The sequence below is a fragment of the Panicum virgatum genome, chromosome 9N (genome assembly GCF_016808335.1).
Source record: "Panicum virgatum strain AP13 chromosome 9N, P.virgatum_v5, whole genome shotgun sequence".
NCBI lineage: Eukaryota > Viridiplantae > Streptophyta > Magnoliopsida > Poales > Poaceae > Panicum > Panicum virgatum.
The window spans coordinates 4,244,608-4,260,916 of record NC_053153.1 but is presented as its reverse complement, the minus strand read 5'-3'; the positions used below and the strand labels follow the sequence as shown (position 1 = coordinate 4,260,916).

The following is a 16,309-nucleotide window of genomic DNA, read 5'->3' as shown; positions in this document are numbered from 1 at the left end:
GTATGGAAACGGATTTGGATATTTCGAATATTTATTTTCGTATTTTCTTACTAATTTCATTCTTAACGATTTTGGAAAGGTCATCATTACATAGCGTGTGACGTGTACCGGTTACCGCTCAGCGGTGGTCTGCTACCAACTTCGGCCCGTTACGCAGGGTATTTTTTTCTTTTGTCTTTTTTTTCTCTACGTTTTAAGAAGGAAAAAGTCCTTTTTTTTTGCCTCCTCAACTTTAAGCGAAATCCGATTTTCCTTCCTGAACCGCAAAATTGGGTGAACTGGCTCCCTAGTCTTCCCATACCGGGCACGGGTCCTCCTTTAGCGGGTTTGAGCCCGGTTTCGTCCGACGTGGCACAGGTCGACGACACGTACGCTGGCTCACGTGGCGTCGGCTGGCATGGGCCCACTTGTCAGTCCCCTCTCACTCATAAACGCTCCCCCGCCGCCGCCCGCGTCCTCTCTCCCCCATTTCCCTCCCCTTTCGTCCCAAACCCTAGGTCCCGCGGACCCAATCCCCGTCGTCGGGAACCCTAGCTAGGATGTCGAGCTCGATGAGCTCGAGCGCAGGTCGTGGACCGTACAACGGAGATGGCTGGCGCTGCCAATCGCCTATCCCGTACCGTAGAGGGCCATTCGACTACGAGCCCTACGTGAACTGCCACTGCGGGACGAAGGCAGCCCTCTGGATCTCTTGGAGCGATGACAATCGGGACGGAGGTACTTGAAGTGCTACAATGCTCGGGTAAGTACATTGCAGTCTGGATTCAATTATGGTAGTCCGTAGTACAATGTACTTGAAATCGTTTGGTACTATCGTCACGCCGTGAACATTGCATTATGGAGGATGTGGTTTCATGGGATGGTACGAGGGGCCTGTGGATCCGTTCATCGCTACCCTGCTGGTGGACCTGCGTGACGCTGTATGGGCGCTGAAGCGTGAAAGGGTGGACCTGAAGTCTGCAATTGTCGATGCTGTGGTGAAGATGGAGCAGATGAAGAAGAAAATCGCTGCTCTGAAGGAAGCCAATGAAGCTCTGAATGCTGGCAACTTGGCGATGTCTCAGAAGGCAAAGATGAACAAGTTGTGGGTTGTTGGTTTGGTTGTTGGATTTGGTGGTGCTGCTGCTTCCTGGTTCTTAGGTTAGACTTGTAGTGCTGCTAGTAGTTTCTGTTAGGAGAAGTGCATCTGTTAGGAATGCTAATGATCTAGATATGTGATTTAGGAGTGGACATGGTAATGAGACTAGATGGTCCATCTGTGTGGTAGGTTGTATTTTGTGTGGTACCACCTCTTTTGTGATGCATCTGTAATGACTGTGCACTTTGAAACTCTGGTGTGTAATGGCAGTATTGTCTAGCTTAATGAATTTCAGCTATCCTGGGATGTATGTGTATGCCTCCAGTTTGTGATGCAAGTAAATTGTCATGATTGCAAAGGTAACAACATCCACGATATTATTGGCACACATAATATTCAAGGCCATAGAGTTTGACATTTTGCATAGGGCATAAGCCATCACAGTTTAGCATACATGACACAAATAGCCACACAGTTTGGCATACACAACTGCAATAGCCACAGTTTGGCATACATGAGACCAACAGCCACACAGTTTGGCATACATCACTGAAAATATATGACAGTTTAATGACACAAATAGCCACACAGTTTGGCATACATCATGTCGGGTACCACAATTAGGGACACCCTAATTGGGGTACTCAGACCGCTTCAAAACGCAAACACAGGTTAAGGCAACTGAGCCCACGAAGGCCCACGGCCTCCTTCCAAATCTGGAAAAAGGGAAAGGACTCAAAGAAGCCCAGCATGTGGACCATTCGCACCCCTCTCAGGCCAGCCGGACAATCTCCGCCTCGCTCGAGGGTAGCGGATCTACCCTCGAGCGGGTCACCCATCTCCGCCTCGCTCGAGGGCTCCCCCTCGGGACCCTCGATTGCGCAACGCATCTCCGCCTCGCTCGAGGGTAGCGGATCTACCCTCGAGCGGGAAGCTCATCTCCGCCTCGCTCGAGGCTAGCCCTCGGCACAAGGGACGAACGGCCCCGCCGCCCAACCGCTCGCCGTACGAGGGCATTGAATGCCCATCGCTTCTTCCACAGTGCTCAGGACAGGCGGCGTCAGTCCGCCATCCCCACAGTAGCAGTGACCGGAATCCCATCCATCACCTCCGGTCACTGCTACGCCATCCCAGACACTGTGGCGGCACTGTGGAACCTGCGATGCGGGACAAGATAGGCTCAGCACTGTTCCCGTCACTATTCTGCCAACTCCGGCCGTCCGGACTCTACCTCATCATACGCATGGCCCCGGGCCAACCTCCTGCTCGGGAGGGGGTCCGGTGTCGCCACGGGCCTCTCGAAGAGGGATGCCCATCACCCGCAGCCGGAGTCTCGGACCCCCTTCGAGGGGTCCGGGACCTCCACGTGTCTCCCAGACTTCCTGGTGCGCGCGCCTGCACTCCGTCCAGGGGGTTCAGGACCGCCGCGTGCCCCACCCCCGCTGGTGCACGCAAGACTTTGACCTGCGGGGCCCACCGAACGCCACCGCGCCACATACGGAAGACCGTACCTCCAACAGCGACGACCACGCCGCCCGCAAGGACTGGCAGGATGCCGGCATGATCTCCACAAGACCAAGGACGATATCCACGACAGTTGCCACGCCCAACGCCATGCCCCACAGTGTACTTTCTACAGTATCCGACCACTGTACCCCGCGATTCGGGGGAAAACGACGACTTCCACGCCCCCACTCATATGCGCCGCCCCTCCTTGTGACTATAAAAGGAGGAGGCGGGCCTCCTTTAGACGGGACGCTTCCAGACGTGATCCATCATCACTTACGCCCCGGCATCCCTATTCGCCATGTTTAACCCCTCTTCTAGCAGAGACTTGGGAACCTTCCTCCCTCTCTCGCCTCGCTTGTACCCCTACTACAAGCACTCCAGGTGCAAGATAATACAGTGCCCTCGCACATCCCCTTTACTGGACGTACGGCCCCGCGGCCGGAACCAGGATAAACCGTGCGTTACTGTGTTGTCTCTTGCATCATCATCTGGGACGAGGAAACACGCACCATTTACTAGTTGGGATCCGCCCCCTGGGTCGGGACACCGACAGTTGGCGCGCCAGGTAGGGGCACGCTGCGTGACATTTTTCTCTCTTGTTCCCATTTGATCTCCAGGGATGGCGGTCAGATCCAACCCATACCCTATGGGTGTTTCGGATCCGCTCCCAGCGGGATTTGTGATCTGGTTCGGGAGTCTCGAGTTCAGAGCGACCGGCAACGGTTACCTCATGCGGCTCCTCTCGCCCAGACGCAACCCCATCACCTCGACTTCACCAGCCCGGCACAACAGGCGCTCGGGTCAGCGTTCGCGACAAGCACGCGCGGAGCGGCGTCGCGCGGCACGCCATAGCTCCCCCACGTGGGTCGAGGCTGGCATGTCGCAACTCAGCATCATGGCCAATGTGGCCACCGTTTCGTCATAAAGTTCCTCGGCGTCATCTGCGCCGGCGCTGTCACCTGCTGCGGCACCAGTGTCTCCCAGGGGGGGCTCGACCTCGCCTTCGCCCTTCCCCTTCGGGATGCGCAACACTGCCGCTCGCACCTACGCCTCTTCAATCAGCACTAACTTCACCGAGTATGAGGATCTGCTGGGTCATCATCTTCTGTCGATCCGCAACCTCATCGCATCGTCTCCCGACGAATCCTACCCCGAGACGGCGAGCTCGATCGCCGACGACATCAACTTCTTCATGAACAACTTCACAGCCGAGGAGGCCGAGGACTACTCCGGGGTCTGCGACCCCGACGCTCTTCGCTCGTTCCAGCTGGCGATGGCTTAATGCCTCACCTGCTCCGAAGACTCCAGCGAGGGGGATTTCGATCCTTCCCGGGAGTGCTTCATGGTCCAACTCGCGGACGAGCAAAACGACAACGCCCCGAGCAACGACGGGGACGGCGGGGTGGACGCGTAGGCAAACCAACCGGTGGTGCTGCCTGCAGCCCCTTCCTCGTCAAGCTCGGCGGCGCGGCAAGCACAGCTAGCACAGTTCAAGGAGCTTCAAGCCAAGCTCAACGAGCAGCGTCAGCAAACCCAGGAGCTGCGCACCGCACTCGAGCGGTAGCGTACCGCGCGTGGTGCGCACGCCCAGGCGGCGGGACGTGTTGCCCGGGAGCGCATCCTAGCCGATGACAACGTCGACAAATCTCCGGAACTGAAGACGGCCGGCGAAAAACTCATCGCTGCGGCCTATCTACTCCAAGCTATGCCCGAGCCATCGACGCCTTCGGGCCGTAACCTGCGCCGCGAGGCACAGGAGCTCATCGAGCAAGCTGCCGTGCAGCAAGCCGAGAGTTCTGCGTCTCGTATGCGCTCGAAAGCCCGAAGCAGCCTGGTGGGACTGCGTACCAGGACCGCGAGGTTTCTGTGCACACACCACCAGCAGGGAAGGGCAAGGCAGCCGTAGCGCCCGGTGCGAAGGCACCCTCGGTTCACGAGCGTGTCGGCAGGGTTCCCGTAAGGGAGCGAATCTGTGACACGCGCGGGCATGCCGGTGATGGCGACGCCTGCTACATCATCGACGGCAGAAGGTACACCCCTTGACGGGGCGGACGCTTCGACCCCGAGCACGACAGGGGTGAGTCACCGGAGCCTCCGGGCACCCGGGTGTTCAGCCGGGAGATCCGAACTGCTTCTTTTCCCCCGCGCTTTCGACAACCCAACACCCTCGTCAAGTACTCGGGCGAGACCGACCCTGCAGTCTGGCTCAACGACTACCGCCTAGCGTGCCAGCTAGGCGGCGCGACGGAGCACGCGGTCATCATCCGCAACCTTCCTCTTCACCTTGCCGACGCCACACGAACGTGGCTCGAGCATCTGCCTGCGGATCAGATCCACAACTGGGCCGACTTGGTCCAGATCTTCGTGGGCAATTTCCAGGGCACATACGTGCGCCCTGGTAACTCTTGGGACCTCAAAGGGTGTCGTCAGAAGCCCAACGAGTCCCTACGCGACTACATGCGGTGCTTCTCCAAGCAATGCACCGAGCTCCCTAGCGTCACCCACGTCGAGGTCATCAACGCCTTCCTCGAGGGTACGACGTGCAGGAACCTGGTGCATGAGCTCGCGAGAAGCCGTCCAACCAACACGAACGAGCTGTTCGACGCCGCCACCAACTACGCCGCCGGCGAGGAGGCTGTTGTTGCCATCTTCGACGACAAGTCGAGCAAGCGCAAGGACGATGCGCCCGCGGAGGGCAGCAACGTCAAACCCAGCGCCCCCGCCAAGAAACAGAAGCGGGGGAGGAAGGGAAAGAAGCCGGTCCCACCGAACCAGCGCGGGTCGGGGCAGACAGAGGACTCCGAGAAGGCCTTCGCTGCCGCCTCGGACCGCAAAGGACCTCGAGGCCCCCCTCGAGGCGGTGGTGGCCAGTTCGACGACATGCTTAAGAAGCCGTGCCCTTACCACAAGGGTCCGGCCAATCATACCCTCGAGCAGTGCGACATGCTCAAGCGCGAGGTGGAGATGACGAGTTCCCCCCAGTGGAGAACGCCTTCTTCATCTTTGGAGGAGCAATGACGAACATGACTTCTCGGCAGCGCAAGCGCGAGCGCCGGGAAGTTTTCTCCGTCACCAAAGCCACGCCATCCTACCTCGACTGGTCGGAGGACACCATTTCCTTTGGCCGCGAGGACCACCCCGACTACATCCCGCATCCGGGACTTTATCCGCTCGTTGTCGATCCCATCATCGGCAACACCCGCTTCTCCAAGGTGCTCATGGACGGAGGCAGCAGCCTCAACATCATGTACGCCCACACCTTGGAGCTCAAGGGGATCAGACTGGACAAGCTTCGCCCCAGCAAGTCGCCATTCCATGGCGTTGCGCCGGGGAAGCACGTCCAACCCCTCGGCCAGATCGATCTGCCTGTATGCTTCGGTACGGCAGCCAACTTCCGCAAGAAGGTACTCACTTTTGAGGTGGTGGGGTTTCGAGGATCCTATCATGCCATCCTTGGCCGTCCTTGCTACACCAAGTTCATGGCCGTCCCCAACTACACCTACCTCAAGCTCAAGATGTCGTGTCCAAAGGGCGTCATCACCATCGGCTCTTCGTTCGAGCACGCCTACGAGTGCGACGTCGAGTGCGTTGAGCGCGCGGAGGCTCAAGCGGAGGACGAGGCCCTCGCAGCCACCCTCGACAAAATGGCAAGCGAGGCCTTGGACTCCACGCACCGACACGCTGGGAGCTTTGAACCCGCCGAAGGTATCAAGAAGGTGCCCCTTGACCCGAGCCACCCCGACGACAAGGCGTTGCAGATCAGCGCCACCCTTGATGGCAAATAGGAAGTGGTGCTCGTCGATTTTCTCCGCGCCAACGCTGACATCTTCGCGTGGAGCCCCTCGGATATGCCTGGCATACCGAGGGAGGTCGCCGAGCACTCTCTTGATGTCCGACCCAACTCCAAGCCGGTGAAGCAGCGCCTGCGACGCTTCGACGAGCTCAAGCGCCGGGCGATCGGCGAGGAGTTGCAGAAACTTCTGGTGGCCGGATTCATTAAGGAGGTATTCCATCCCGAGTGGCTAGCTAATCCAGTATTAGTAAAGAAAAAGAGTGGAAACTGGAGGATGTGTGTAGATTACACTAGTTTAAATAAGACATGTCCGAAGGTTCCCTTTCCTTTGCCACGAATTGATCAGATTGTAGATTCTACTGCGGGATGCGAACTTCTATCCTTTCTTGATGCTTACTCCGGTTACCACCAAATCAAGATGAAAGAGTCCGACCAGCTCGCGACTTCTTTTATCACACCTTTCGGCATGTACTGCTACGTTACGATGCCCTTTGGCCTCAGAAACGCCGGAGCCACATACCAGCGGTGTATGCTCCACGTTTTCGGAGACCATCTCGGGTGCAGCGTAGAGGCATATGTCGACGATATCATTGTAAAATCCAGGAAGGCGGATGACCTGGTTACCGATCTCCGGATCACATTTGATTACCTACGGGCCAAGGGGGTAACACTCAACCCCGAGAAAGTGCGTGTTCGGGGTGCCTCGAGGCAAGCTCTTGGGTTTCATTGTCTCCCAGCGGGGCATCGAGCCCAACCCTAAAAAAGTCTCGGCCATCACTCAGATGGGACCGGTCCGAGACCTAAAGGGGGTACAAAGGGTCATGGGATGCCTAGCATCCCTTAGCCGGTTCATCTCGCGTCTCAGCGAGAAAGGCTTACCCCTGTATCGACTCTTGAGGAAAACCGAACGCTTCACATGGACCCCCGAAGCCCAAGAAGCCCTCGAAAGGCTGAAAGTGTCGCTCACTTGCGCCCCCATTCTCACGCCACCCACGGACGGCGAGCCCCTCTATCTGTACGTAGCTGCCACGACCCAAGTGGTCAGCGCGGTGATCGTGGTCGAAAGTCAAGAGGAGGGCCATGCTCTGCCCGTCCAACGGCCGGTGTACAACATCAGCGAGGTGTTGTCTGAAACTAAGACACGCTATCCGCAGATTCAGAAGCTGCTCTACGCAGTGGTTTTGGCTCGGCGCAAGCTGCACCACTACTTCGAGGCCCATCCCGTCACCGTGGTCTCGTCTTTCCCTTTGGGAGAGATAGTCCGCAACCGGGAAGCCGAGGGTAGGATTGCCAAATGGTCCGTGGAGCTGATGGGAGAAACTCTCACCTACGCCCCCCGCAAGGCTATCAAGTCACAAATCTTGGCCGACTTCGTGGCTGAATGGACGGACATTCAGCTACCTTCGCCACAAATCCAGAGCGAATGCTGGACTATGTACTTCGACGGGTTGGTGATGAAAACCGGCGCCGGTGCCGGCCTCCTCTTCATCTCACCCCTCGGAAAACACATGCGGTACGTGATACGCTTGCATTTCCCTGCGTCGAACAACATGGCAGAGTACGAGGCCCTCCTCAGTGGCCTCCGCATCGCCATCGAGCTCGGCGTCAAACGCCTCGACGCGCGCGGTGACTCTCAACTCGTCGTCGACCAAGTAATGAAGGAGTCTAGCTGTCAAGACCCGAAGATGGAGGCGTACTGCAATGCAGTGCGCCGCCTCGAAGACAAATTCGACGGCCTAGAGCTCAATCATGTCACACGCAAGTACAACGAGGACGCCGACGAACTGGCCAAGATCGCTTCGGGGCGGACCACCGTCCCTCCGAATATCTTCGTCCGTGACATCACCAAGCCCTCTGTTGAATTCACGGATCCGACGGAGACGAGCCCCTCGTCCGCCGGGCCCTCCAACGAGAACCCCCCGGCGGACGAGGCCGAGGCCATGGACATTGACTTCGGGACCACCTCCGCGGACGAGGCCGAAGCAATGGAAGTCGACGAGGCCCCCACTTCGCATGATTGGCGCGTCCAGTATCTCGACTGGATGATTCGAGGGATCCTACCCTCGAACCGTGCTCAGGCGCGGCGCCTCGCCAGGAGGGCCAAGTCCTTCGTTCTAATCGACGACGTGCTATACAAGCGCAGTCCCTCGGGCGTCATGCAGCGATGCATCCCCGCCCCCGAGGGTAAGGAGCTGATCCGCGACATCCACGCCGGCATCTGCGGCCATCACGCTGCGCCGCGCACCCTCGTGGGTAACGCGTTTCGGCAAGGTTTCTATTGGCCCACCGCGGTCGCCGACGCCACTGACATCGTGCACACCTGCGAGGGTTGCCAGTTCTACGCTCGAAAGATACACCTCCCGGCCCATGCTCTGCAGACCATCCCCATCACGTGGTCGTTTGCCGTGTGGGGACTGGACCTCGTCGGTCCGCTGCAGAAGGTGCCCAGGGGCTTCACCCACTTGCTAGTAGCGGTTGACAAATTCTCCAAGTGGATCGAGGCTTGACCCATCGGCAAGATCAAATCCGAGCAAGCAGTTCTATTCTTCACCGACATCGTCTTCAGGTTCGGGGTCCCGAACTCGATCATCACCGACAACGGCACCCAGTTCACAGGCAAGAAGTTCTTTGCGTTCTGCGACAGTTTCCACATACGTGTGGACTGGTCGGCTGTGGCGCACCCACAGACGAACGGGCAAGTGGAGCGTGCCAATGGCATGATCCTCCAAGGACTGAAGCCAAGGATCTTCAACAAGCTGAACAAATTTGGCCGGAGGTGGCTCACGGAGCTACCCTCGGTCATTTGGAGCCTGAGGACGACACCAAGCAGAGCCACGGGCTTTACCCCGTTCTTCCTCGTCTATGGCGCCGAGGCCATACTCCCCACTGACTTGGAGTACGGATCGCCAAGGCTCAAGGCATACCAAGAGCAACAAAACCAGCGAGCTCGCGAAGACTCGCTGGACCAAGTGGACGAGGCTCGAGACGTGGCGCTCCTCCACTCCGTGCGCTACCAGCAGTCCTTACGAAGGTATCAAGCGCAGAGGGTCCGGCGCCGAGACCTCAACGAATGGGACTTGGTGCTGAGGCTTCGACAGGACAACAGGGGCCGCCACAAGCTCTCACCTCCATGGGAAGGACTGTACATAATCGCCGAGGTGCTCAAACCCGGCACGTACAAGCTGGCGAACGAAAACGGCAAAGTCCTCACCAACGCTTGGAACATACAACAGCTACGTCGCTTCTATCCTTAGCTTTCCAAGCTATTTGTACATCATTTGTACTCGCAGTTTAATTTTCCCGAAATAATAAAGAAGTACACATTACTTGTTTATTTTTGGGAACCTTCCGGACCCTCGAAGGCTCGGATGCGCGCTAACACTGAGGTACGCTCGGCTTTACCCTCGGCAAAGCCGAGCCTCCCTCGGGGGCTACTACGGGGGGAACCCCCGAACTTCCCCAAAAAGTCGCCAATGTTTTTTCGAAATACTTTCGTCTCGACCCTAAGCTTCTCATATCCTTGGAAAAAACGGACGCGAGGCGTAAGCAACTACGGTACGGGGCCGGCCGAGTCGTGGGGCCGCCTACGCCTCCGGGATACGGCACCCCCCTCACCACCCTACGCCTACGTTGCTTATGAACGCGAAATTCCTCGCAGACGTTTATCTAAGTCGCATACGAGAACACGGAAATAAAGTAAAGAAACATAGGCTCGAACGCACAAGGCCTCGATGGGCCACACAGTCGAATTAACGAAAATAAATCTCTTATATTCATAGGATGCGATTACAAAGCGCGACTATGATATATTCACTAATCTATTACATGGGCTTCGAGGCCCAGATTTCCTACAGGCTACCATCCCCCCTTGCGGGTCTTCAGGGGCGTCGAATTCAGCAATGGGAGGGATGTCGGCTTCAAGCTTCTCGGCGAGGATCGTGGCGAACTCCTCCGCGGCTGAGTCGGCTTCGTCCATGATGGCCGACGCGGCGTCCGCATCAGCGTCATCAGGAATGACGTACCCCGACGACACCCTCTGGAGATCCATGAGGTAGTGTGTCGAGGCCACGGCAAGGCCCCGCAGGACACCAAGACGGAAGGTGCTCTTGGCGTGTTCGGCAATCCGACCGCCCAGCGCGCGCAGGCGGCTGATCACCGAACTGCCCGAGATAGCACTCTCCCCCTCGAGCTCTTGACACACGCTCACGGCGGTTTGCTCCAGCTCAGCAAACTCCATTTGAGCCGCCGTGAGTGTGGTGTGGACTGCTTCCTTTGTCGCGGACTCGTCCGCCACCTTCTGCCTCAGCTCTGGGCAAAGGAAATCAACGTAAGCTATGAAAGGGAACAAATCGACGAAAACTCGAAGGTACTCACCTGTGATGTTCCTCTGTGCCTCCTCCCTCTAGGCTCGGGCGGCCTCTTCGAGCGAGGACAAGGAGGCCTCCTTCTCCCTAAGGGCGGCCCCCACGTTCTGGAGGGCCACCTCCTTCCCCTCGAGGGCCTCGCCCATTTCCCAGAGGGTCCCGGTGAGCGCAGCTATGGCCACCTCCTTGTGGAGGAGCTCGGTCTTTTGCTGCTCGACCGATGTCCCGAGGCGCTGTAGCTCGGCGCTCTGCGTCTCGGCTTCCCGAGCCTTCTCCTCGAGCGCCGTCCGGAGGCGTTGCAGCTCGGCAGCTTGCGCCTCGGCTTCCCGAGCCTTCTGCTCCGCTGCCGCCTTCTGGACGTCCCGCTCATCGGTAACCCGCGCCAGTTCCTCCTCCAGCGCCTGATGACGCACTCCCAGATCCGCCATTTTCGTGTTGGCGTCGATGTTCTTGAGCACCAGCTCGGCGTTGAGCTGTCCGAGCTGGCTCATCTGGGAGTACATCTGGGTCATCTCGGCGCTCTTTTCGCGCGAGATGTCCCTCAGCCGTTGCAGGTGGGAAGACATGGGTAAAAAACATGTTAAGGACGAATCGAATTCGAGCAATTTTCAGGGGAAAGTATTTACCTGGCTGACCTGGTAATCCACCCCCTGATGGAGCTGGAACGCGCGGTCGAGAGCTTGTAGGATCTCGCGGCCGACGCCAAGCTGCGTGTTCCAGGCCTCCTCCTCCTCTTGCTCCTTGCGGAGGAACTCCGAGGGGATCCCGGACGGGACGATCGCCCCGAGATGACGCCCCTCGGACGTCCCCACCTCGAGCACGTCCGCGCTGGCCGACGCGAACTCGGCGATATGCGCAGCGGCGCTTGCCGCAGCAGCGGGGTCGATGTCCATCGAGTCCCCGTACTCCTCGCTGCTGTTCGGCAGCTCCACCACCGCCGCCACGCACCCTTGCGCCGCTGGCGCGGGCACCACCGCGACGATACCCTCGTCCCGGGCCTCGGTGGGCTCCGAGACGGGGGCTCCTTCCGCCCCCGGCACCTCCAGCGCCGTCTCCTCTGCGACACCCTCGACCTCAGCCCTCAGGGGCTCGAGGACGAGGGCCTCCTCTTCCACATGGTCGGCAGGGCGCTCCTGCGCCCCTCTACCAGTTTCTCCTCCTATATCCGACCGGGCGGCGCTAGTCGCGTTGCCCTGGCCGGCCTCAACTTCAATGACTGCCCGGGCGGCGCCGTCCGCGCCGCCCCGGCCGGTCTCCTCGGCGTCGTCAGCCTGAGAGGCTGCTTCAGCACCGCTCTGGCCGGCGTCTCCACCCTCCTCCTATACTCGGGCTTGCTGGGCCGCCTGGGCCCCTCAGGCCACGGCCGCCCGCAGCTTCGCCGCCTCCGCCACGAGGTCCACGGCAGGCAGGGGCTGCGGTTGTGGCAGAACCGCCTAAATTATCCCGGCTCAAGTGCGTAAACCATCACCATAAAGGCAACATTAGCTTAAACGCACTTCAAACGGAACAATTTTTGGTCTGTCGGGTAACGTCCCGATACAACCACCGATTCTCGGATCGAACAAGCATACCTCGCACGAAGGCGAGTCCAGAGATATTACAACCACAAATTTTACAACACAGGCAAGTTCAGTAGTGATTACAAAATAGTTCAAACCATTATTACAAAACCAACTTAAGTAAAACAGTTCTACAAAACATAATTATAAGTTCAGAGTCTAAACAGCGGAAGATGAAACACGATTTCTACAACACGTCGCCAAAAGTATACCAAGCTAGCCCAAGCCGGGTATCACTCGTCATAGTCATTGCCGGCCGAAGACGTATCCCATTCTACGGACCAGCCAGGAGGCAAAGCGCAAGGATAGGTCAAGCTAGCGATCTGATCCTCAAAACTCATACCTGAAAAAGGATTTCAACAGCAAGGCTGAGTATTCTAATACTCAGCAAGACTTAACCGACAACGGGTATAAGTAGCCCAGCTTAGCTAGACTATGCAAGGCATTTGTAAGGCTCTGGTTTTCCTTTGCTGAAAAGCAATAAAGAGTAGGTCCTTACTTTCAAGTTTTAGCTTCAAGATTCTAGTTGATTAACCATTCTATGTAAGCATCTACTAACCAAACATGGTGGAACTTCTAAGCAAGCATCAAGATTAATAAGAATATTGTTGCTCTTATTACTCTGTGTGGCAAAGAGATCAAGCAGTCTCATTTCATCGTGAGAGGCGGACGATTCTGAATCGAAATTCAACCTTGCAAGGGTAACCTAGCACACACGTCTGGAATACCGTCGGGTCATTCCCAAACAACCGTTAACCTTTCTTTCCGGCTTGTGGATAGTGCCACTCTCCCCGACTACAGGGCTCCAAGGCCGAACCTTGTCCCTAGAAGTCGTAGTGTTGCGCAACATATAATAAAACCTATCCCTACTGAGAGAGTGGGAGGTATATCCACTCCCCGGTCCAATCGGCTACTAGGCTTGCCGCGTACCATATTTACGGCATGTGACTAGTACTTTCAAAAACTTAACCAGCACTACCACACACCGCGACCTTAGCAAGTTCATCAACACAGACGGGGTCTCACATAGGACATAATATCGAACACAACCCCGTCCGTCGTCCTTATATTGATAACAGAAAGTAAACAAGCAATTCCTATAAAGCTCGCGAGTGACAGGCAATCACTCGACTTTTACCGTTCCTATAAGCTTAGCAGATAGTCGAACTCAGGTCTAGTGTTCAGTACATAGGTTCCTAGGATCATGCATCTAGGGTTTTCAATTCAAATCCTAAGAACTGTAAATGCACAAGTAAGTAACAACAGTAAATGATAATAATTTGAAATATAGGTTATGTCCGGGGCTTGCCTTCTCGGTAATTGCTAACTATTTCAACGCTAGGCTCTTCCGAACTTTGGTTCGGGGCTTCAGTTAGTTCCGCAGTGTTCACTTGAGTTTCGAGATCACCTCCGTCAGATTCCGGGATCAGTTCGTACGTCCCGTCCGATAAGGCAGTCGTGTCTATATGCAATGCAAGAACAACATTAAAAACAAACATGGGTAATCGTTTATAGAGTAGTTAAATAACAAATTTAACTACACAAGGCATTATGATCAACAGCACAAAAGAAGTTAACTAACTTCACAAAATGAGTGGTGGTGATTTTCCTATACAAGTAAGTCATGGTTTGTAAATAAATTAACAAATCAGAGTACAAATAGTACTAAAATCTACCAAAATTACCCTAAACAGAACGTGAACAAAGTAATCTACCCTGTAAAAATCATGCCAAGACATTTAACCATTTAAACACAAAAAATCATTTACTACGATAACATCTAGAACAAGCAAGAATTACACAGGTCAAACTAAAGAAGATCAGAAGCTAAAAATTTAACATGAGATCTACACAGGGATGATCTAGCTACTGTGAATTTTTCATGATTTTATCTACATAGAATTTATTCTGAGAAAATAAACAAAACAGACATCAGTTTAACAAAAATCAATTTTAACTACTGATCTAGCCATTAACTGAAGCTTAAACTTCCTGGACAAACTAAACTACTCAAAAAGAACATGTCAAAATAAAATCATGATTTATTACAAACAGAAACTATTTACCATAAATAAAGTGTACTAAACAAAGATTAAAACAATTAAATAGCTACACAAGAGAACTGACCATGAAATTTTTATAGAAAAGCTAGTGTTACATAAGTAAACTACCACCAAAATTTCATAGCAATATCAGCTTTCAAGCACCAGATAAGAAAAAGATTAAACATCTAGTATTTCTTTATCTAGTGACACAAAACCATTTATACAGCAAAAACTTGCAACTAAAGCCTAACATATTATGGTTCTACTGCATAGAGCTCTTCAAAAGGATTCCAAAACATCAAGATTTGCTATTTTACGAATTTTCTATGAATTGATCTAGAATTTCAAAGTTCACTGAAAATATTACAAAGCAGCCCCTACTGGCACTATTCATCTGAGTCTAGGCCTATGCAAATAACCCCCTGGGTTTTCTTTCCTTTCAACCCGAGGTCCCTGGGCCGGGTCAGAGAGGGGAGGCGGCGGTTGACCGGCCGTTTCCCGGCGAGGGGCTCACCGGCGGCGAGAGGGGAGGGGTGCGTGAGCTTCACGGGTGCAAGGCGCACCTCTGGGTGGCCTAGGGTTGCGCGGAGGGGCTCGGAAGCGGCGGCTCGGCGGAGCAGGGCGGGTCGGCGGCGGAGGCAAGCGACGGCGAGGGTGCTCCGGTGAGGTTCAGGCGAGGGGAAGTGGCCTGGGAGCTGCGCGAGGTCGAGGCGGTGCTAAAGGTGGGGGCTGTAGGGGTAGAGCGGGTCTGGGGTGGCGGCTCCGCGGCGGGGTGAAGCTCGCCGGCGTTCGGGGTGAGCGGCGGCGGCGTTCTGGGGCGTGGGGTTAGGGAACTGGCTAAAAGAGGAGGGGAATAGAGCGCGGGGCTTCTTGTAGTGCTCAGGCGCGCGAAAGATCGAGAGCTGGGCCTCGGGTTTGGGCTCTCCACGGCGGCTTCGCGGTGGCGGCCGCCGGGGAGGTTCTGGGCTCGGCGGGGGCGCGTGGCGAGGGGTGGGGGCTCCAGCGCGAGGCAACAGGAGGGGGAGGAGCTCGCCGGCGATGCGTGGGAGCCAGCGCACGGCGAATTGATGGCCGGGAAAGCCGGGAAGGCGTCGGCGGGCGGCGCTGTCGGTGGCCGGCGGCGAGAAGCAGAGCAGAGAGGGGGAGATGGTCATAAGGGCGATTTTGCAATTTCCAAAAGTTCCAGGGACCTTTCTGTAAACAAGCAATAACTTTTAAACCAAAGCTCAAATGGAAAAGTGCCCAACATGAAAGTTGTTCAACTTTTCAAGATCTACAACTTTTATGTTGTGCAAAAATTTATTTGACCAAAGATTCAAGAGTTAAAATTAAAATCGTTGAAGGATTTTTGAATTCCAGGAATTTTGTCTTTTTCAAAGCAATTTCACTTCAAATGTAGACCTTTAAGCAAAATTGACTACCATGCATTAAATGCACTGAAATTTTGCACAAACACCCTCCACTAAAACTATAATTACACAACCTATTCAACACAACTGCAGAAAGGACCTTGCATAAAATCATAATTACACATATACCCTTTCATAATTACAAAAAGATCCTTTTTAAGCATTTCAAGCACATGATGCAAAGCAAACCTACACCATTACTGTGCGGACACTTATTTAATTACTGTGCAAACACCCGGGGTGTTACAGCGGTGCCGTGTGCGGCGTGCTGCGTGCCCCGGTCTTGAGGGCCTTAGCCGGGGCAAGCTGCACCGCATCCTTGGCGACGGCCCCGGGGCTGAAAATCGAGGAACACAAGTTGAGGACAACAGGATCGAGAAATCGACCAAACACGCAACAGAAACGAAACCAAAGTTTACTTACCCGGATCGAGCACTCATGCTCCGCTTCCTCGGGGCGCTTCTTCGGGCCCGAGGCACCGTGCCGCCCCTCGAGGACTGCCCCGAGGGCGCCCCCCTCATGTCGGCCTGGTGACTCGAGGCTGCTAGCATG

General features: G+C 55.5%; 1 protein-coding gene across 1 annotated transcript; it reads left to right on the top strand.

Annotated features, from left to right (window-relative positions):
- Positions 1-8,065: 8,065 nt before the first annotated feature.
- LOC120688589 lies at positions 8,066-9,202 on the top strand (the record flags this gene model as incomplete). The annotated part of the gene is made up of 2 exons (XM_039970952.1): positions 8,066-8,803; positions 8,990-9,202. Coding segments are annotated over exons 1-2 (951 nt in total), but the record flags the coding sequence as incomplete, so codon positions are not given.
- Positions 9,203-16,309: the final 7,107 nt, after the last annotated feature.